Below are 22,783 nucleotides of genomic sequence, written 5' to 3'. Positions count from 1 at the left end.
TCACAATACCCATTCTGGATTACCCAGAAGTCCACGGTTCCATACTGCATGAATCTTTCCATGCAATAAATTAATTCTGTGAAAAACAAATGAATTCAGTGTGCTAATGTGTCTCGGGGACTAGTTCAGCAGGAGGTAGTTATCACTCACAGCGGGGACTAGTTCAGCAGGAGGTTCTTATCACTCACAGCGGGGACTAGTTCAGCAGGAGGTTCCTATCACTCACAGCGGGGACTAGTTCAGCAGGAGGTTCTTATCACTCACAGCGGGGACTAGTTCAGCAGGAGGTAGTTATCACTCACAGCGGGGACTAGTTCAGCAGGAGGTAGTTATCACTCACAGCGGGGACTAGTTTAGCAGGAGGTAGTTATCACTCACAGCGGGGACTAGTTCAGCAGGAGGTAGTTATCACTCACAGCGGGGACTAGTTCAGCAGGAGGTAGTTATCACTCACAGCGGGGACGAGTTCGGCAGGAGGTAGTTATCACTCACAGCGGGGACTAGTTCAGCAGGAGGTTCTTATCACTCACAGCGGGGACTAGTTCAGCAGGAGGTTCTTATCACTCACAGCGGGGACTAGTTCAGCAGGAGGTAGTTATCACTCACAGCGGGGACTAGTTCAGCAGGAGGTAGTTATCACTCACAGCGGGGACTAGTTCAGCAGGAGGTAGTTATCACTCACAGCGGGGACTAGTTCAGCAGGAGGTAGTTATCACTCACAGCGGGGACTAGTTCAGCAGGAGGTAGTTATCACTCACAGCGGGGACTAGTTCAGCAGGAGGTAGTTATCACTCACAGCGGGGACTAGTTCAGCAGGAGGTAGTTATCACTCACAGCGGGGACTAGTTCAGCAGGAGGTAGTTATCACTCACAGCGGGGGACTAGTTCAGCAGGAGGTAGTTATCACTCACAGCGGGGACTAGTTCAGCAGGAGGTAGTCATCACTCACAGCGGGGACTAGTTCAGCAGGAGGTAGTTATCACTCACAGCTACGATGGAACGGGGCCTTCCCTCCCCTCTTCCACTGAAACGGTGAAACCCTTTTTGAAAATAAATTGTTTCCACCTGTTCGTCATTTTGAGATTACGTTTCATTAACGTCTTGACTTTCCCCTCCGTTGACTGATAGTTTTCATTTCCATTCTCCTTCATAACAATATTATTCTCCTTTATAACAATATTATTCTCCTTCATGACAATATTATTCTCCTTCATAACAATATTATTCTCCTTCATAACAATATTATTCTCCTTTATAACAATATTATTCTCCTTCATGACAATATTATTCTCCTTCATGACAATATTATTCTCCTTCATAACAATATTATTCTCCTTCATAACAATATTATTCTCCTTCATAACAATATTATTCTCCTTTATAACAATATTATTCTCCTTCATGACAATATTATTCTCCTTCATGACAATATTATTCTCCTTCATGACAATATTATTCTCCTTCATGACAATATTATTCTCCTTCATAACAATATTATTCTCCTTCATGACAATATTATTCTCCTTCATGACAATATTATTCTCCTTCATAACAATATTATTCTCCTTCATGACAATATTATTCTCCTTTTCTCCTTCATGACAATATTATTCTCATTCTTCTATACTTTAGATCAAGTCATTCAGCTTTCATTGTTTTATCATCGTACCGTAGCCTCTCTGTGGTGTCACGGTAGTTTGTTTTATCGTACCGTAGCCTCTCTGTGGTGTCACGGTAGTTTGTTTTATCGTACCGTAGCCTCTCTGTGGTGTCACGGTAGTTTGTTTTATCGTACCGTAGCCTCTCTGTGGTGTCACGGTAGTTTGTTTTATCGTACCGTAGCCTCTCTGTGGTGTCACGGTAGTTTGTTTTATCGTACCGTAGCCTCTCTGTGGTGTCACGGTAGTTTGTTTTATCATCTTACCGTAGCCTCTCTGTGGTGTCACGGTAGTTTGTTTTATCGTACCGTAGCCTCTCTGTGGTGTCACGGTAGTTTGTTTTATCGTACCGTAGCCTCTCTGTGGTGTCACGGTAGTTTGTTTTATCGTACCGTAGCCTCTCTGTGGTGTCTTAGGGAGTCCACGGTAGTTTGTTTTATCGTACCGTAGCCTCTCTGTGGTGTCACGGTAGTTTGTTTTATCGTACCGTAGCCTCTCTGTGGTGTCACGGTAGTTTGTTTTATCGTACCGTAGCCTCTCTGTGGTGTCACGGTAGTTTGTTTTATCGTACCGTAGCCTCTCTGTGGTGTCTTAGGGAGTCCCCGGTAGTTTGTTTTATCATCGTACCGTAGCCTCTCTGTGGTGTCACGGTAGTTTGTTTTATCATCGTACCGTAGCCTCTCTGTGGTGTCACGGTAGTTTGTTTTATCATCGTACCGTAGCCTCTCTGTGGTGTCACGGTAGTTTGTTTTATCATCGTACCGTAGCCTCTCTGTGGTGTCACGGTAGTTTGTTTTATCATCGTACCGTAGCCTCTCTGTGGTGTCACGGTAGTTTGTTTTATCGTACCGTAGCCTCTCTGTGGTGTCACGGTAGTTTGTTTTATCGTACCGTAGCCTCTCTGTGGTGTCACGGTAGTTTGTTTTATCGTACCGTAGCCTCTCTGTGGTGTCACGGTAGTTTGTTTTATCGTACCGTAGCCTCTCTGTGGTGTCACGGTAGTTTGTTTTATCGTACCGTAGCCTCTCTGTGGTGTCACGGTAGTTTGTTTTATCGTACCGTAGCCTCTCTGTGGTGTCACGGTAGTTTGTTTTAATCGTACCGTAGCCTCTCTGTGGTGTCACGGTAGTTTGTTTTATCGTACCGTAGCCTCTCTGTGGTGTCACGGTAGTTTGTTTTATCGTACCGTAGCCTCTCTGTGGTGTCACGGTAGTTTGTTTTATCGTACCGTAGCCTCTCTGTGGTGTCACGGTAGTTTGTTTTATCGTACCGTAGCCTCTCTGTGGTGTCACGGTAGTTTGTTTTATCGTACCGTAGCCTCTCTGTGGTGTCACGGTAGTTTGTTTTATCGTACCGTAGCCTCTCTGTGGTGTCACGGTAGTTTGTTTTATCGTACCGTAGCCTCTCTGTGGTGTCACGGTAGTTTGTTTTATCGTACCGTAGCCTCTCTGTGGTGTCACGGTAGTTTGTTTTATCATCTTACCGTAGCCTCTCTGTGGTGTCACGGTAGTTTGTTTTATCGTACCGTAGCCTCTCTGTGGTGTCACGGTAGTTTGTTTTATCGTACCGTAGCCTCTCTGTGGTGTCACGGTAGTTTGTTTTATCGTACCGTAGCCTCTCTGTGGTGTCTTAGGGAGTCCACGGTAGTTTGTTTTATCGTACCGTAGCCTCTCTGTGGTGTCACGGTAGTTTGTTTTATCGTACCGTAGCCTCTCTGTGGTGTCACGGTAGTTTGTTTTATCGTACCGTAGCCTCTCTGTGGTGTCACGGTAGTTTGTTTTATCGTACCGTAGCCTCTCTGTGGTGTCTTAGGGAGTCCCCGGTAGTTTGTTTTATCATCGTACCGTAGCCTCTCTGTGGTGTCACGGTAGTTTGTTTTATCATCGTACCGTAGCCTCTCTGTGGTGTCACGGTAGTTTGTTTTATCATCGTACCGTAGCCTCTCTGTGGTGTCACGGTAGTTTGTTTTATCATCGTACCGTAGCCTCTCTGTGGTGTCACGGTAGTTTGTTTTATCATCGTACCGTAGCCTCTCTGTGGTGTCACGGTAGTTTGTTTTATCGTACCGTAGCCTCTCTGTGGTGTCACGGTAGTTTGTTTTATCGTACCGTAGCCTCTCTGTGGTGTCACGGTAGTTTGTTTATCGTACCGTAGCCTCTCTGTGGTGTCACGGTAGTTTGTTTTATCGTACCGTAGCCTCTCTGTGGTGTCACGGTAGTTTGTTTTATCGTACCGTAGCCTCTCTGTGGTGTCACGGTAGTTTGTTTTATCGTACCGTAGCCTCTCTGTGGTGTCACGGTAGTTTGTTTTATCGTACCGTAGCCTCTCTGTGGTGTCACGGTAGTTTGTTTTATCGTACCGTAGCCTCTCTGTGGTGTCACGGTAGTTTGTTTTATCGTACCGTAGCCTCTCTGTGGTGTCACGGTAGTTTGTTTTATCGTACCGTAGCCTCTCTGTGGTGTCACGGTAGTTTGTTTTATCGTACCGTAGCCTCTCTGTGGTGTCACGGTAGTTTGTTTTATCGTACCGTAGCCTCTCTGTGGTGTCACGGTAGTTTGTTTTATCGTACCGTAGCCTCTCTGTGGTGTCACGGTAGTTTGTTTTATCGTACCGTAGCCTCTCTGTGGTGTCTTAGGGAGTCCACGGTAGTTTGTTTTATCGTACCATAGCCTCTCTGTGGTGTCACGGTAGTTTGTTTTATCGTACCGTAGCCTCTCTGTGGTGTCACGGTAGTTTGTTTTATCGTACCGTAGCCTCTCTGTGGTGTCACGGTAGTTTGTTTTATCGTACCGTAGCCTCTCTGTGGTGTCTTAGGGAGTCCACGGTAGTTTGTTTTATCATCGTACCGTAGCCTCTCTGTGGTGTCACGGTAGTTTGTTTTATCATCGTACCGTAGCCTCTCTGTGGTGTCTTAATAAGGGAGTCCCCGGTAGTTTATTTCCTCTCTTCCATCATTTTATTACTGTAATCCATTCCTGTTTAAGGCCTCAACCTCCCCCAGTAGCCCAGGTAATAGATCCAGTAGATAGATACACAGACCCCCCCCCCCCCCCCCCCTCCAATGACTGGCTATAGCAGACCCCCCCCCCCCCCCCCTCCAATGACTGGCTATAGCAGACCTTCCCCCCCCCTCCAATGACTGGCTATAGCAGACCCTCCCCCCCTCCAATGACTGGCTATAGCAGACCCCCCCCCCTCCAATGACTGGCTATAACAGACCCCCCCCCCCCTCCAATGACTGGCTATAACAGACCTCCCCCCCCCCCCCCTCCAATGACTGGCTATAACAGACCTCCCCCCCCCCCTCCAATGACTGGCTATAACAGACCCCCCCCCCCCCCCCCCTCCAGCGGGGACTAGTTCAGCAGGAGGTAGTTATCACTCACAGCGGGGACTAGTTCAGCAGGAGGTAGTCATCACTCACAGCGGGGACTAGTTCAGCAGGAGGTAGTTATCACTCACAGCGGGGACTAGTTCAGCAGGAGGTAGTCATCACTCACAGCGGGGACTAGTTCAGCAGGAGGTAGTTATCACTCACAGCTACGATGGAACGGGGCCTTCCCTCCCCTCTTCCACTGAAACGGTGAAACCCTTTTTGAAAATAAATTGTTTCCACCTGTTCGTCATTTTGAGATTACGTTTCATTAACGTCTTGACTTTCCCCTCCGTTGACTGATAGTTTTCATTTCCATTCTCCTTCATAACAATATTATTCTCCTTTATAACAATATTATTCTCCTTCATGACAATATTATTCTCCTTCATGACAATATTATTCTCCTTTATAACAATATTATTCTCCTTCATGACAATATTATTCTCCTTCATGACAATATTATTCTCCTTTATAACAATATTATTCTCCTTCATGACAATATTATTCTCCTTCATGACAATATTATTCTCCTTCATGACAATATTATTCTCCTTTATAACAATATTATTCTCCTTTATAACAATATTATTCTCCTTCATGACAATATTATTCTCCTTTATAACAATATTATTCTCCTTTATAACAATATTATTCTCCTTCATGACAATATTATTCTCCTTCATGACAATATTATTCTCCTTCATGACAATATTATTCTCCTTCATGACAATATTATTCTCCTTTATAACAATATTATTCTCCTTTATAACAATATTATTCTCCTTCATGACAATATTATTCTCCTTTATAACAATATTATTCTCCTTCATGACAATATTATTCTCCTTCATGACAATATTATTCTCCTTCATGACAATATTATTCTCCTTTATAACAATATTATTCTCCTTCATGACAATATTATTCTCCTTCATGACAATATTATTCTCCTTCATGACAATATTATTCTCCTTTCTTCTATACTTTAGATCAAGTCATTCAGCTTTCATTGTTTTATCATCGTACCGTAGCCTCTCTGTGGTGTCACGGTAGTTTGTTTTATCGTACCGTAGCCTCTCTGTGGTGTCACGGTAGTTTGTTTTATCGTACCGTAGCCTCTCTGTGGTGTCACGGTAGTTTGTTTTATCGTACCGTAGCCTCTCTGTGGTGTCACGGTAGTTTGTTTTATCATCGTACCGTAGCCTCTCTGTGGTGTCACGGTAGTTTGTTTTATCGTACCGTAGCCTCTCTGTGGTGTCACGGTAGTTTGTTTTATCGTACCGTAGCCTCTCTGTGGTGTCACGGTAGTTTGTTTTATCGTACCGTAGCCTCTCTGTGGTGTCACGGTAGTTTGTTTTATCGTACCGTAGCCTCTCTGTGGTGTCACGGTAGTTTGTTTTATCGTACCGTAGCCTCTCTGTGGTGTCACGGTAGTTTGTTTTATCGTACCGTAGCCTCTCTGTGGTGTCACGGTAGTTTGTTTTATCGTACCGTAGCCTCTCTGTGGTGTCTTAGGGAGTCCACGGTAGTTTGTTTTATCGTACCGTAGCCTCTCTGTGGTGTCACGGTAGTTTGTTTTATCGTACCATAGCCTCTCTGTGGTGTCACGGTAGTTTGTTTTATCGTACCGTAGCCTCTCTGTGGTGTCTTAGGGAGTCCACGGTAGTTTGTTTTATCGTACCGTAGCCTCTCTGTGGTGTCACGGTAGTTTGTTTTATCGTACCGTAGCCTCTCTGTGGTGTCACGGTAGTTTGTTTTATCGTACCGTAGCCTCTCTGTGGTGTCACGGTAGTTTGTTTTATCGTACCGTAGCCTCTCTGTGGTGTCACGGTAGTTTGTTTTATCGTACCGTAGCCTCTCTGTGGTGTCTTAGGGAGTCCCCGGTAGTTTGTTTTATCATCTTACCGTAGCCTCTCTGTGGTGTCACGGTAGTTTGTTTTATCGTACCGTAGCCTCTCTGTGGTGTCACGGTAGTTTGTTTTATCGTACCGTAGCCTCTCTGTGGTGTCACGGTAGTTTGTTTTATCGTACCGTAGCCTCTCTGTGGTGTCTTAGGGAGTCCACGGTAGTTTGTTTTATCGTACCATAGCCTCTCTGTGGTGTCACGGTAGTTTGTTTTATCGTACCGTAGCCTCTCTGTGGTGTCTTAGGGAGTCCACGGTAGTTTGTTTTATCATCGTACCGTAGCCTCTCTGTGGTGTCACGGTAGTTTGTTTTATCATCGTACCGTAGCCTCTCTGTGGTGTCACGGTAGTTTGTTTTATCGTACCGTAGCCTCTCTGTGGTGTCTTAGGGAGTCCACGGTAGTTTGTTTTATCGTACCGTAGCCTCTCTGTGGTGTCACGGTAGTTTGTTTTATCGTACCGTAGCCTCTCTGTGGTGTCTTAGGGAGTCCCCGGTAGTTTGTTTTATCATCTTACCGTAGCCTCTCTGTGGTGTCACGGTAGTTTGTTTTATCGTACCGTAGCCTCTCTGTGGTGTCACGGTAGTTTGTTTTATCGTACCGTAGCCTCTCTGTGGTGTCACGGTAGTTTGTTTTATCGTACCGTAGCCTCTCTGTGGTGTCTTAGGGAGTCCACGGTAGTTTGTTTTATCGTACCATAGCCTCTCTGTGGTGTCACGGTAGTTTGTTTTATCGTACCGTAGCCTCTCTGTGGTGTCTTAGGGAGTCCACGGTAGTTTGTTTTATCATCGTACCGTAGCCTCTCTGTGGTGTCACGGTAGTTTGTTTTATCATCGTACCGTAGCCTCTCTGTGGTGTCTTAATAAGGGAGTCCCCGGTAGTTTATTTCTTCTCTTCCATCATTTTATTACTGTAATCCATTCCTGTTTAAGGCCTCAACCTCCCCCAGTAGCCCAGGTAATAGATCCAGTAGATAGATACACAGACCCCCCCCCCCCCCCCCCCCTCCAATGACTGGCTATAGCAGACCCCCCCCCCCTCCAATGACTGGCTATAGCAGACCTTCCCCCCCCCCTCCAATGACTGGCTATAGCAGACCCTCCCCCCCTCCAATGACTGGCTATAGCAGACCCCCCCCCCTCCAATGACTGGCTATAACAGACCCCCCCCCCCCCCCTCCAATGACTGGCTATAACAGACCTCCCCCCCCTCAATGACTGGCTATAACAGACCTTCCCCCCCCCCCTCCAATGACTGGCTATAACAGACCTTCCCCCCCCCTCCCCCCCCCCTCCAATGACTGGCTATAGCAGACCCTCCCCCCCTCCAATGACTGGCTATAGCAGACCCCCCCCCCTCCAATGACTGGCTATAACAGACCCCCCCCCCCCTCCAATGACTGGCTATAACAGACCCCCCCCCCCCCTCCAATGACTGGCTATAACAGACCTTCCCCCCCCCCTCCAATGACTGGCTATAGCAGACCCCCCCCCCCTCCAATGACTGGCTATAGCAGACCCCCCCCTCCAATGACTGGCTATAGCAGACCCCCCCCCCCCTCCAATGACTGGCTATAGCAGACCCCCCCCCCCCTCCAATGACTGGCTATAGCAGACCCCCCCCCTCCAATGACTGGCTATAGCAGACCCCCCCCCTCCAATGACTGGCTATAGCAGACCTCCCCCCTCCAATGACTGGCTATAGCAGACCCCCCCCCCCCCCTCCAATGACTGGCTATAGCAGACCCCCCCCTCCAATGACTGGCTATAGCAGACCCCCCCCCCCTCCAATGACTGGCTATAGCAGACCCCCCCCCCCCCTCCAATGACTGGCTATAGCAGACCCCCCCCCCCCCCCCCTCCAATGACTGGCTATAGCAGACCCCCCCCCCCCTCCAATGACTGGCTATAGCAGACCCCCCCCCCCTCTTCAATGACTGGCTATAGCAGACCCCCCCCCCCCCTCCAATGACTGGCTATAGCAGACCCCCCCCCCCTCCAATGACTGGCTATAGCAGACCCCCCCCCCCCCCCCTGCTCCAATGACTGGCTATAGCAGCCCCCCCCCGCCCCCCGCTCCAATGACTGGCTATAGCAGACCCCCCCCCCCCCCCCTCCAATGACTGTCTATAGCAGACCCCCCCCCCTGCTCCAATGACTGGCTATAGCAGACCTCCCCCCTCCAATGACTGTCTATAGCAGACCCCCCCCCCCCCCCCTCCAATGACTGGCTATAGCAGACCCCCCCCCCCCCCCCTCCAATGACTGGCTATAGCAGACCCCCCCCTCCAATGACTGGCTATAGCAGACCCCCCCCCCCTCCAATGACTGGCTATAGCAGACCCCCCCCCCTCCAATGACTGGCTATAGCAGACCCCCCCCCCCCCTCCAATGACTGGCTATAGCAGACCCCCCCCCCCTCCAATGACTGGCTATAGCAGACCCCCCCCCCTCTCCAATGACTGGCTATAGCAGACCCCCCCCCCCTCCAATGACTGGCTATAGCAGACCCCCCCCCCCCCTCCAATGACTGGCTATAGCAGACCCCCCCCCCCCTCCAATGACTGGCTATAGCAGACCCCCCCCCTCCAATGACTGGCTATAGCAGACCCCCCCCCCCTCCAATGACTGGCTATAGCAGACCCCCCCCTCCAATGACTGGCTATAGCAGACCCCCCCCCCCCCCCCCTCCAATGACTGGCTATAGCAGACCCCCCCCCCCCCCCTGCTCCAATGACTGGCTATAGCAGCCCCCCCCCCGCCCCCCGCTCCAATTACTGGCTATAGCAGACCCCCCCCCCCTCCAATGACTGGCTATAGCAGCCCCCCCCCCTGCTCCAATGACTGGCTATAGCAGACCTCCCCCCTCCAATGACTGTCTATAGCAGACCCCCCCCCCCCCCTCCAATGACTGGCTATAGCAGACCCCCCCCCCCCTCCAATGACTGGCTATAGCAGCCCCCCCCCCCCCCCCCCTGCTCCAATGACTGGCTATAGCAGACCCCCCCCTCCAATGACTGGCTATAGCAGACCCCTGGCGTTCTCTAAGGGATGAGGTCACTCGTCCAGTGGCGTTCTCTACGGGATGAGGTCACTCGTCCAGTGGCGTTCTCTACGGGATGAGGTCACTCGTCCAGTGGCGTTCTCTACGGGATGAGGTCACTCGTCCAGTGGCGTTCTCTACGGGATGAGGTCACTCGTCCGGTGGCGTTCTCTACGGGATGAGGTCACTCGTCCGGTGGCGTTCTCTACGGGATGAGGTCACTCGTCCGTTGGCGTTCTCTACGGGATGAGGTCACTCGTCCGGTGGCGTTCTCTACGGGATGAGGTCACTCGTCCGGTGGCGTTCTCTACGGGATGAGGTCACTCGTCCGGTGGCGTTTCTCTACGGGATGAGGTCACTCGTCCAGTGGCGTTCTCTACGGGATGAGGTCACTCGTCCGGTGGCGTTCTCTACGGGATGAGGTCACTCGTCCGGTGGCGTTCTCTACGGGATGAGGTCACTCGTCCGGTGGCGTTCTCTACGGGATGAGGTCACTCGTCCGGTGGCGTTCTCTACGGGATGAGGTCACTCGTCCGGTGGCGTTCTCTACGGGATGAGGTCACTCGTCCGGTGGCGTTCTCTACGGGATGAGGTCACTCGTCCGGTGCGTTCTCTACGGGATGAGGTCACTCGTCCGGTGGCGTTCTCTACGGGATGAGGTCACTCGTCCGGTGGCGTTCTCTACGGGATGAGGTCACTCGTCCGGTGGCGTTCCTACGGATGAGGTCACTCGTCCGGTGGCGTTCTACGGATGAGGTCACTCCGTCCGGTGGCGTTCTCTACGGGATGAGGTCACTCGTCCGTGGCGTTCTCTACGGGATGAGGTCACTCGTCCGGTGGCGTTCTCTACGGGATGAGGTCACTCGTCCCGGTGGCGTTCTCTACGGGATGAGGTCACTCGTCCGGTGGCGTTCTCTACGGGATGAGGTCACTCGTCCGGTGGCGTTCTCTACGGGATGAGGTCACTCGTCCGGTGGCGTTCTCTACGGGATGAGGTCACTCGTCCGGTGGCGTTCTCTACGGATGAGGTCACTCGTCCGGTGGCCGTTCTCTACGGGATGAGGTCACTCGTCCGGTGGCGTTCTCTACGGGATGAGGTCACTCGTCCCGGTGGCGTTCTCTACGGGATGAGGTCACTCGTCCGGTGGCGTTCTCTACGGGATGAGGTCACTCGTCCGGTGGCGTTCTCTACGGGATGAGGTCACTCGTCCGGTGGCGTTCTCTACGGGATGAGGTCACTCGTCCGGTGGCGTTCTCTACGGATGAGGTCACTCGTCCGGTGGCGTTCTCTACGGGATGAGGTCACTCGTCCGGTGGCGTTCTCTACGGGATGAGGTCACTCGGTCCGGTGGCGTCTCTACGGGATGAGGTCACTCGTCCGGTGGCGTTCTCTACGGGATGAGTCACTCGTCCGTGGCGTTCTCTACGGGATGAGGTCACTCGTCCGGTGGCGTTCTCTACGGGATGAGTCACTCGTCCGGTGGCGTTCTCTACGGGATGAGGTCACTCGTCCGGTGGCGTTCTCTACGGGATGAGGTCACTCGTCCGGTGCGTTCTCTACGGGATGAGGTCACTCGTCCGGTGGCGTTCTCTACGGGATGAGGTCACTCGTCCGGTGGCGTTCTCTACGGGATGAGGTCACTCGTCGGTGGCGTTCTCTACGGGATGAGGTCATCGTCCGGTGGCGTTCTCTACGGGATGAGGTCACTCGTTCCGGTGGCGTTCTCTACGGGATGAGGTCACTCGTCCGGTGGCGTTCTCTACGGGATGAGGTCACTCGTCCGGTGGCGTTCTCTACGGGATGAGGTCACTCGTCCGGTGGCGTTCTCTACGGGATGAGGTCACTCGTCCGGTTGGCGTTCTCTACGGGATGAGGTCACTCGTCCGGTTGGCGTTCTCTACGGGATGAGGTCACTCGTCCGGTGGCGTTCTCTACGGGATGAGGTCACTCGTCCGGTGGCGTTCTCTACGGGATGAGGTCACTCGTCCGGTGGCGTTCTCTACGGGATGATACTCAGAGGTTTCCTTCTTGATCTGTTTTGCTGTTGTTTTTCAGACGTATCTCCTGGGAATCATCATTTCAATATGTGGAACTTCCTCATCAGCATTTCTCTGAATATACAGGTAAGGGCGTGTTTGTTTTAGGAGGCTGTGTACAGTACTATGAGATACAACACTAGTGTTTTAGGAGGCTGTGTACAGTACTATGAGATACAACACTAGTGTTTTAGGAGGCTGTGTACAGTACTATGAGATACAACACTAGTGTTTTAGGAGGCCATACAGTACTATGAGATACAACACTAGTGTTTTAGGAGGCCATACAGTACTATGAGATACAACACTAGTGTTTTAGGAGGCCATACAGTACTATGAGATACAACACTAGTGTTTTAGGAGGCCATACAGTACTATGAGATACAACACTAGTGTTTTAGGAGGCCATACAGTACTATGAGATACAACACTAGTGTTTTAGGAGGCCATACAGTACTATGAGATACAACACTAGTGTTTTAGGAGGCCATACAGTACTATGAGATACAACACTAGTGTTTTAGGAGGCCATACAGTACTATGAGATACAACACTAGTGTTTTAGGAGGCCATACAGTACTATGAGATACAACACTAGTGTTTTAGGAGGCCATACAGTACTATGAGATACAACACTAGTGTTTTAGGAGGCCATACAGTACTATGAGATACAACACTAGTGTTTTAGGAGGCCATACAGTACTATGAGATACAACACTAGTGTTTTAGGAGGCCGTGTACAGTACTATGAGATACAACACTAGTGTTTTAGGAGGCCGTGTACAGTACTATGAGATACAACACTAGTGTTTTAGGAGGCCGTGTACAGTACTATGAGATACAACACTAGTGTTTTAGGAGGCCATACAGTACTATGAGATACAACACTAGTGTTTTAGGAGGCCATACAGTACTATGAGATACAACACTAGTGTTTTAGGAGGCCATACAGTACTATGAGATACAACACTAGTGTTTTAGGAGGCCATACAGTACTATGAGATACAACACTAGTGTTTTAGGAGGCCATACAGTACTATGAGATACAACACTAGTGTTTTAGAGGCCAGTATGAGAACAACACTAGTACTATGAGATACAACACTAGTGTTTTAGGAGGCCATACAGTACTATGAGATACAACACTAGTGTTTTAGGAGGCCATACAGTACTATGAGATACAACACTAGTGTTTTAGGAGGCCATACAGTACTATGAGATACAACACTAGTGTTTTAGGAGGCCATACAGTACTATGAGATACAACACTAGTGTTTTAGGAGGCCATACAGTACTATGAGATACAACACTAGTGTTTTAGGAGGCCATACAGTACTATGAGATACAACACTAGTGTTTTAGGAGGCCATACAGTACTATGAGATACAACACTAGTGTTTTAGGAGGCCATACAGTACTATGAGATACAACACTAGTGTTTTAGGAGGCCATACAGTACTATGAGATACAACACTAGTGTTTTAGGAGGCTGTGTACAGTACTATGAGATACAACACTAGTGTTTTAGGAGGCTGTGTACAGTACTATGAGATACAACACTCGTGTTTTAGGAGGCTGTGTACAGTACTATGAGATACAACACTAGTGTTTTAGGAGGCCATACAGTACTATGAGATACAACACTAGTGTTTTAGGAGGCCATACAGTACTATGAGATACAACACTAGTGTTTTAGGAGGCTGTGTACAGTACTATGAGATACAACACTAGTGTTTTAGGAGGCCATACAGTACTATGAGATACAACACTAGTGTTTTAGGAGGCTGTGTACAGTACTATGAGATACAACACTAGTGTTTTAGGAGGCTGTGTACAGTACTATGAGATACAACACTAGTGTTTTAGGAGGCTGTGTACAGTACTATGAGATACAACACTAGTGTTTTAGGAGGCTGTGTACAGTACTATGAGATACAACACTAGTGTTTTAGGAGGCCATACAGTACTATGAGATACAACACTAGTGTTTTAGGAGGCTGTGTACAGTACTATGAGATACAACACTAGTGTTTTAGGAGGCCATACAGTACTATGAGATACAACACTAGTGTTTTAGGAGGCCATACAGTACTATGAGATACAACACTAGTGTTTTAGGAGGCTGTGTACAGTACTATGAGATACAACACTAGTGTTTTAGGAGGCTGTGTACAGTACTATGAGATACAACACTCGTGTTTCCTGATGTTATGTTAGCTACTGTATTATTTGTGTATTTTCCCAATGCTCCTCTGAACATGTGAATGGGGTGCTGTTCTTTGACTCTGTGCCCTGTCCTCTCGCTGTCAGAAATACGCCCACATGCGCCAGTCCCAGCTCGGCGACTCCAGGCCCTACTACACGTCAGTGCTGTGGTGGAGCGGCGTGGTTCTGATGGGACTAGGGGAGCTGGGGAACTTCGCAGCCTACGGCTTCGCCCCGGCCTCCCTCATCGCACCACTGGGCTGTGTTTCAGTCATAGGTAAAGACACAAACCTTTCTTTAGGATCATTGTTTATTTATCTAGATTTTATGGACAATTTTATAGCATTTCTTGCATTAAGCGTCAACATGAAACCCCTCTTATATACAGGTCTAGGATCAGCTTATCCCGACCCTAGACCTGTATAAGGACAGGTCTAGGATCAGCTTATCCTCCCCAATCCTGACCATAGACCTGTATAAGGACAGGTCTAGGATCAGCTTATCCTCTCCAATCCTGACCCTAGACCTGTATAAGGACAGGTCTAGGATCAGCTTATCCTCTCCAATCCTGACCCTAGACCTGTAAGGACAGGTCTAGCATCTGCTTATCCTCTCCAATCCTGACCCTAGACCTGTATAAGGACAGGTCTAGGATCAGCTTATCCTCTCCAATCCTGATCCTAGACCTGTATAAGGACAGGTCTAGGATCAGCTTATCCTCCCCAATCCTGACCCTAGACCTGTATAAGGACAGGTCTAGGATCAGCTTATCCTCCCCAATCCTGACCCTAGACCTGTATAAGGACAGGTCTAGGATCAGCTTATCCTCTCCAATCCTGACCCTAGACCTGTATAAGGACAGGTCTAGGATCAGCTTATCCTCTCCAATCCTGACCCTAGACCTGTATAAGGACAGGTCTAGGATCAGCTTATCCTCCCCAATCCTGACCCTAGACCTGTATAAGGACAGGTCTAGGATCAGCTTATCCTCTCCAATCCTGACCCTAGACCTGTATAAGGACAGGTCTAGCATCAGCTTATCCTCTCCAATCCTGACCCTAGACCTGTATAAGGACAGGTCTAGGATCAGCTTATCCTGACCTTAAACCATCAGAAGGGGGAAAAACACAAAACTGACCTCGGATCATGATACAGCGTCTAGAGAGCCGCCCTAATATACCTCTGACACATCCCATTTTAGCCAATCGGATGGCTTGCTGGTTCAGTAATCCACCAATCCCTGTGAAGCCGTTCTCTACCCCGGCAGGTGCAGCTGTCACATGTTCAGTGTAAACATTCTAATGGCAGGTTAAATATTGACCTTCAGGTGCAGTCCTCTCCTTTATCCTAGCCTGGTCTCAGATCTGTCTGGCCAACTCTTAAGGTTGGCAACACAGCATAAACAGACCTGGGACCAGGCTAGGGCAATATGGCCAAGATATCGTATCAGTATTTTTCTACATTTTTGACTGTATTTTGGACTATGAAACTTCTACATGTGGTTTAGGAGTAGTGATCCCAGGGTGCTTTATGAGTAGTGATCCCAGGGTGCTTTAGGAGTAGTGAGTAGTGATCCCAGGGTGCTTTAGGAGTAGTGATCCCAGGGTGCTTTAGGAGTAGTGAGTAGTGATCCCAGGGTGCTTTAGGAGTAGTGAGTAGTGATCCCAGGGTGCTTTAGGAGTAGTGAGTAGTGATCCCAGGGTGCTTTAGGAGTAGTGAGTAGTGATCCCAGGGTGCTTTAGGAGTAGTGAGTAGTGATCCCAGGGTGCTTTAGGAGTAGTGATCCCAGGGTGCTTTAGGAGTAGTGATCCCAGGGTGCTTTAGGAGTAGTGAGTAGTGATCCCAGGGTGCTTTAGGAGTAGTGAGTAGTGATCCCAGGGTGCTTTAGGAGTAGTGATCCCAGGGTGCTTTAGGAGTAGTGAGTAGTGATCCCGGGTGCCTTTAGGAGTAGTGATCCCAGGGTGCTTTAGGAGTAGTGAGTAGTGATCCCAGGGTGCTTTAGGAGTAGTGAGTAGTGATCCAGGGTTGCTTTAGGAGTAGTGAGTAGTGATCCCAGGGTGCCTTTAGGAGTAGTGAGTAGTGATCCCAGGGTGCTTTAGGAGTAGTGATACCAGGGTGCTTTATGAGGAGTGATCCCAGGGTGCTTTATGAGGAGTGATCCCAGGGTGCTTTAGGAGTAGTGGAGTGATCCCAGGGTGCTTTAGGAGTAGTGAGTAGTGATCCAGGGTGCTTTAGGAGTAGTGAGTAGTGATCCCAGGGTGCTTTAGGAGTAGTGAGTAGTGATCCCAGGGTGCTTTAGGAGTAGTGAGTAGTGATTCCCAGGGTGCTTTAGGAGTAGTGAGTAGTGATCCCAGGGTTGCTTTAGGAGTAGTGGATCCCAGGGTGCTTTAGGAGTAGTGAGTAGTGATCCCAGGGTGCTTTAGGAGTAGTGAGTAGTGATCCAGGGTGCTTTAGGAGTAGTGAGTAGTGATCCCAGGGTGCTTTAGGAGTAGTGAGTAGTATCCCAGGGTGCTTTAGGAGTAGTGATCCCAGGGTGCTTTAGGAGTAGTGAGTAGTGATCCAGGGTGCTTTAGGAGTAGTGAGTAGTGATCCCAGGGTGCTTTAGGAGTTGAGTAGTGATCCAGGGTGCTTTAGGAGTAGTGATTAGTGATCCCAGGGTGCTTAGGAGTAGTGAGTAGTGATCCCAGGGTGCTTTAGGAGTAGTGAGTAGTGATCCCAGGGTGCTTTAGGAGTAGTGAGTAGTGATCCCAGGGTGCTTTAGGAGTAGTGAGTAGTGATCCCAGGGTGCTTTAGGAGTAGTGAGTAGTGATCCCAGGGTGCTTTAGGAGTAGTGAAGTAGTGATCCCAGGGTGCTTTAGGAGTAGTGAGTAGTGATCCCAGGGTGCTTTAGGAGTAGTGAGTAGTGATCCACGGGTGCTTTAGGAGTAGTGAGTAGTGATCCCAGGGTGCTTTAGGAGTAGTGAGTAGTGATCCCAGGTGCTTTAGGAGTAGTGAGTAGTGATCCCAGGGTGCTTTAGGAGTAGTGAGTAGTGATCCCAGGGTGCTTTAGGAGTAGTGAGTAGTGATCCCAGGGTGCTTTAGGAGTAGTGAGTAGTGATCCCAGGGTGCTTTAGGAGTAGTGAGTAGTGATCCCAGGGTGCTTTAGGAGTAGTGAGTAGTGATCCCAGGGTGCTTTAGGAGTAGTGAGTAGTGATCCCAGGGTGCTTTAGGAGTAGTGAGTCGTGAGTAGTGATCCAGGGTGCTTTAGGAGTAGTGAGTAGTGAGTAGTGATCCCAGGGTGCTATATGAGTAGTGATCCCAGGGTGCTCTAGGAGTAGTGAGTAGTGATCCCAGGGTGCTCTAGGAGTAGTGAGTAGTGATCCCAGGGTGCTCTATGAGTAGTGAGTAGTGATCCCAGGGTGCTCTATGAGTAGTGAGTAGTGATCCCAGGGTGCTCTATGAGTAGTGAGTAGTGATCCCAGGGTGCTCTATGAGTAGTGAGTAGTGATCCCAGGGTGCTCTATGAGTAGTGAGTAGTGATCCCAGGGTGCTCTATGAGTAGTGAGTAGTGATCCCAGGGTGCTTTAGGAGTAGTGAGGAGTGATCCCAGGGTGCTTTAGGAGGAGTGATCCCAGGGTGGTTTATGAGTAGTGAGGAGTGATCCCAGGGTGCTTTATGAGTAATGATCCCAGGGTGGTTTATGAGTAGTGAGTAGTGATCCCAGGGTGCTTTATGAGTAGTGAGTGATCCCAGGGTGCTTTATGAGTAGTGAGTAGTGATCCCAGGGTGCTTTATGAGTAGTGAGTAGTGATCCCAGGGTGCTTTATGAGTAGTGAGTAGTGATCCCAGGGTGCTTTATGAGTAGTGAGTAGTGACCCCAGGGTGCTTTATGAGTAGTGATCCCAGGGTGCTCTATGAGTAGTGATCCCAGGGTGCTTTATGAGTAGTGATCCCAGGGTGCTTTATGAGTAGTGAGTAGTGATCCCAGGGTGCTTTGAGTAGTGAGTAGTGATCCCAGGGTGCTTTATGAGTAGTGAGTAGTGATCCCAGGGTGCTTTATGAGTAGTGAGTGATCCCAGGGTGCTTTATGAGTAGTGATCCCAGGGTGGTTTATGAGTAGTGATCCCAGGGTGCTTTATGAGTAGTGAGTAGTGATCCCAGGGTGCTTTATGAGGAGTGATCCCAGGGTGCTTTATGAGTAGTGAGTAGTGATCCCAGGGTGCTTTAGGAGTAGTGAGTGATCCCAGGGTGCTTTAGGAGTAGTGAGTGATCCCAGGGTGCTTTAGGAGTAGTGAGGAGTGATCCCAGGGTGCTTTAGGAGTAGTGAGGAGTGATCCCAGGGTGCTTTAGGAGTAGTGAGTGATCCCAGGGTGCTTTATGAGTAGTGAGTGATCCCAGGGTGCTTTATGAGTAGTGATCCCAGGGTGCTTAATGAGTAGTGATCCCAGGGTGCTTTATGAGTAGTGAGGAGTGATCCCAGGGTGCTTAAGGAGTAGTGAGTAGTGATCCCAGGGTGCTTTAGGAGTAGTGAGTAGTGATCCCAGGGTGCTTTATGAGTAGTGAGTGATCCCAGGGTGCTTTAGGAGTAGTGAGTAGTGATCCCAGGGTGCTTTAGGAGTAGTGAGTAGTGATCCCAGGGTGCTTTAGGAGTAGTGAGTAGTGATCCCAGGGTGCTCTATGAGTAGTGAGTAGTGATCCCAGGGTGCTCTAGGAGTAGTGAGTAGTGATCCCAGGGTGCTTTAGGAGTAGTGAGTAGTGATCCCAGGGTGCTTTAGGAGTAGTGAGGAGTGATCCCAGGGTGCTTTAGGAGTAGTGATCCCAGGGTGCTTTATGAGTAGTGAGGAGTGATCCCAGGGTGGTTTATGAGTAGTGAGGAGTGATCCCAGGGTGCTTTATGAGTAATGATCCCAGGGTGGTTTATGAGTAGTGATCCCAGGGTGCTTTATGAGTAGTGAGTGATCCCAGGGTGCTTTATGAGTAGTGATCCCAGGGTGCTTTATGAGTAGTGAGTAGTGATCCCAGGGTGCTCTATGAGTAGTGAGTAGTGATCCCAGGGTGCTTTATGAGTAGTGAGTAGTGATCCCAGGGTGCTTTATGAGTAGTGAGTAGTGATCCCAGGGTGCTTTATGAGTAGTGAGTAGTGATCCCAGGGTGCTTTATGAGTAGTGAGTAGTGATCCCAGGGTGCTTTATGAGTAGTGAGTAGTGATCCCAGGGTGCTTTATGAGTAGTGATTAGTGACCCCAGGGTGCTTTATGAGTAGTGATCCCAGGGTGCTCTATGAGTAGTGATCCCAGGGTGCTTTATGAGTAGTGATCCCAGGGTGCTTTGTGAGTAGTGATCCCAGGGTGCTTTATGAGTAGTGAGTAGTGATCCCAGGGTGCTTTATGAGTAGTGAGTAGTGATCCCAGGGTGCTCTATGAGTAGTGAGTAGTGATCCCAGGGTGCTCTATGAGTAGTGAGTAGTGATCCCAGGGTGCTCTATGAGTAGTGAGTAGTGATCCCAGGGTGCTCTGTGAGTAGTGATCCCAGGGTGCTCTATGAGTAGTGATCCCAGGGTGCTCTATGAGTAGTGATCCCAGGGTGCTCTATGAGTAGTGAGTAGTGATCCCAGGGTGCTCTATGAGTAGTGAGTAGTGATCCCAGGGTGCTCTATGAGTAGTGAGTAGTGATCCCAGGGTGCTCTATGAGTAGTGAGTAGTGATCCCAGGGTGCTCTATGAGTAGTGAGTAGTGATCCCAGGGTGCTCTATGAGTAGTGAGTAGTGATCCCAGGGTGCTCTATGAGCAGTGAGTAGTGATCCCAGGGTGCTCTATGAGCAGTGAGTAGTGATCCCAGGGTGCTCTATGAGCAGTGAGTAGTGATCCCAGGGTGCTCTATGAGCAGTGAGTAGTGATCCCAGGGTGCTCTATGAGTAGTGAGTAGTGATCCCAGGGTGCTCTATGAGTAGTGAGTAGTGATCCCAGGGTGCTCTATGAGTAGTGAGTAGTGATCCCAGGGTGCTCTATGAGTAGTGAGTAGTGATCCCAGGGTGCTCTATGAGTAGTGAGTAGTGATCCCAGGGTGCTCTATGAGTAGTGAGTAGTGATCCCAGGGTGCTCTATGAGTAGTGAGTAGTGATCCCAGGGTGCTCTATGAGTAGTGAGTAGTGATCCCAGGGGGCTCTATGAGTAGTGAGTAGTGATCCCAGGGTGCTCTATGAGTAGTGAGTAGTGATCCCAGGGTGCTCTATGAGTAGTGAGTAGTGATCCCAGGGTGCTTTAGGAGTAGTGAGTAGTGATCCCAGGGTGCTTTAGGAGTAGTGAGGAGTGATCCCAGGGTGCTTTAGGAGTAGTGATCCCAGGGTGCTTTATGAGTAGTGAGGAGTGATCCCAGGGTGCTTTATGAGTAATGATCCCAGGGTGCTCTATGAGTAGTGAGTAGTGATCCCAGGGTGCTTTAGGAGTAGTGAGGAGTGATCCCAGGGTGCTCTATGAGTAGTGAGTAGTGATCCCAGGGGGCTCTATGAGTAGTGAGTAGTGATCCCAGGGTGCTCTATGAGTAGTGAGTAGTGATCCCAGGGTGCTCTATGAGTAGTGAGTAGTGATCCCAGGGTGCTTTAGGAGTAGTGAGTAGTGATCCAGGGTGCTTTAGGAGTAGTGAGGAGTGATCCCAGGGTGCTTTAGGAGTAGTGATCCCAGGGTGCTTTATGAGTAGTGAGGAGTGATCCCAGGGTGCTTTATGAGTAATGATCCCAGGGTGCTCTATGAGTAGTGAGTAGTGATCCCAGGGTGCTTTAGGAGTAGTGAGGAGTGATCCCAGGGTGCTTTAGGAGTAGTGATCCCAGGGTGCTTTATGAGTAGTGAGGAGTGATCCCAGGGTGCTTTATGAGTAATGATCCCAGGGTGCTCTATGAGTAGTGAGTAGTGATCCCAGGGTGCTCTATGAGTAGTGAGTAGTGATCCCAGGGTGCTCTATGAGTAGTGAGTAGTGATCCCAGGGTGCTCTATGAGTAGTGAGTAGTGATCCCAGGGTGCTTTAGGAGTAGTGAGTAGTGATCCCAGGGTGCTTTAGGAGTAGTGAGGAGTGATCCCAGGGTGCTTTAGGAGTAGTGATCCCAGGGTGCTTTATGAGTAATGATCCCAGGGTGCTCTATGAGTAGTGAGTAGTGATCCCAGGGTGCTTTAGGAGTAGTGAGGAGTGATCCCAGGGTGCTTTAGGAGTAGTGATCCCAGGGTGCTTTATGAGTAGTGAGGAGTGATCCCAGGGTGCTTATGAGTAATGATCCCAGGGTGCTCTATGAGTAGTGAGTAGTGATCCCAGGGTGCTCTATGAGTAGTGAGTAGTGATCCCAGGGTGCTCTATGAGTAGTGAGTAGTGATCCCAGGGTGCTCTATGAGTAGTGAGTAGTGATCCCAGGGTGCTCTATGAGTAGTGAGTAGTGATCCCAGGGTGCTCTATGAGTAGTGAGTAGTGATCCCAGGGTGCTCTATGAGTAGTGAGTAGTGATCCCAGGGTGCTTTAGGAGTAGTGAGTAGTGATCCCAGGGTGCTTTAGGAGTAGTGAGGAGTGATCCCAGGGTGCTTTAGGAGTAGTGATCCCAGGGTGCTTTATGAGTAGTGAGGAGTGATCCCAGGGTGCTTTATGAGTAATGATCCCAGGGTGCTCTATGAGTAGTGAGTAGTGATCCAGGGTGCTTTAGGAGTAGTGAGTAGTGATCCCAGGGTGCTTTAGGAGTAGTGAGGAGTGATCCCAGGGTGCTTTAGGAGTAGTGATCCCAGGGTGGTTTATGAGTAGTGAGGAGTGATCCCAGGGTGCTTTATGAGTAATGATCCCAGGGTGCTTTATGAGTAATGATCCCAGGGTGGTTTATGAGTAGTGAGTAGTGATCCCAGGGTGCTTTATGAGTAGTGAGTGATCCCAGGGTGCTTTATGAGTAGTGATCCCAGGGTGCTTTATGAGTAGTGAGTAGTGATCCCAGGGTGCTTTATGAGTAGTGAGTAGTGATCCCAGGGTGCTTTATGAGTAGTGAGTAGTGATCCCAGGGTGCTTTATGAGTAGTGAGTAGTGACCCCAGGGTGCTTTATGAGTAGTGATCCCAGGGTGCTTTATGAGTAGTGATCCCAGGGTGCTTTATGAGTAGTGAGTAGTGATCCCAGGGTGCTTTATGAGTAGTGAGTAGTGATCCCAGGGTGCTTTATGAGTAGTGAGTGATCCCAGGGTGCTTTATGAGTAGTGATCCCAGGGTGCTTTATGAGTAGTGAGTAGTGATCCCAGGGTGCTTTAGGAGTAGTGAGTGATCCCAGGGTGCTTTAGGAGTAGTGAGTGATCCCAGGGTGCTTTAGGAGTAGTGAGGAGTGATCCCAGGGTGCTTTAGGAGTAGTGAGGAGTGATCCCAGGGTGCTTTAGGAGTAGTGAGGAGTGATCCCAGGGTGCTTTAGGAGTAGTGAGTGATCCCAGGGTGCTTTATGAGTAGTGAGTGATCCCAGGGTGCTTTATGAGTAGTGATCCCAGGGTGCTTTAGGAGTAGTGAGTAGTGATCCCTGGGTGCTTAATGAGTAGTGATCCCAGGGTGCTTTATGAGTAGTGAGGAGTGATCCCAGGG

The 22,783-nt window shown here is 49.3% G+C and overlaps 1 protein-coding gene across 1 annotated transcript in view; it reads left to right on the top strand.

The window, feature by feature from the left end:
• The window catches only part of LOC116372034 (NIPA-like protein 2), a 94,385-nt gene that overhangs the window by 20,937 nt on the left and 50,665 nt on the right, over positions 1 to 22,783 (top strand). Inside the window, 3 exon segments of the mRNA XM_031821108.1 lie at positions 12,036 to 12,066; positions 12,069 to 12,103; positions 14,327 to 14,498. Of these exon segments, the coding sequence (XP_031676968.1) occupies positions 12,036 to 12,066; positions 12,069 to 12,103; positions 14,327 to 14,498 (238 nt within the window).

Source organism: Oncorhynchus kisutch, unplaced genomic scaffold, assembly GCF_002021735.2.
Source record: "Oncorhynchus kisutch isolate 150728-3 unplaced genomic scaffold, Okis_V2 scaffold3856, whole genome shotgun sequence".
Classification (NCBI taxonomy): Eukaryota; Metazoa; Chordata; class Actinopteri; order Salmoniformes; family Salmonidae; genus Oncorhynchus; species Oncorhynchus kisutch.
This window is presented reverse-complemented; position numbering and strand designations above follow the sequence as displayed.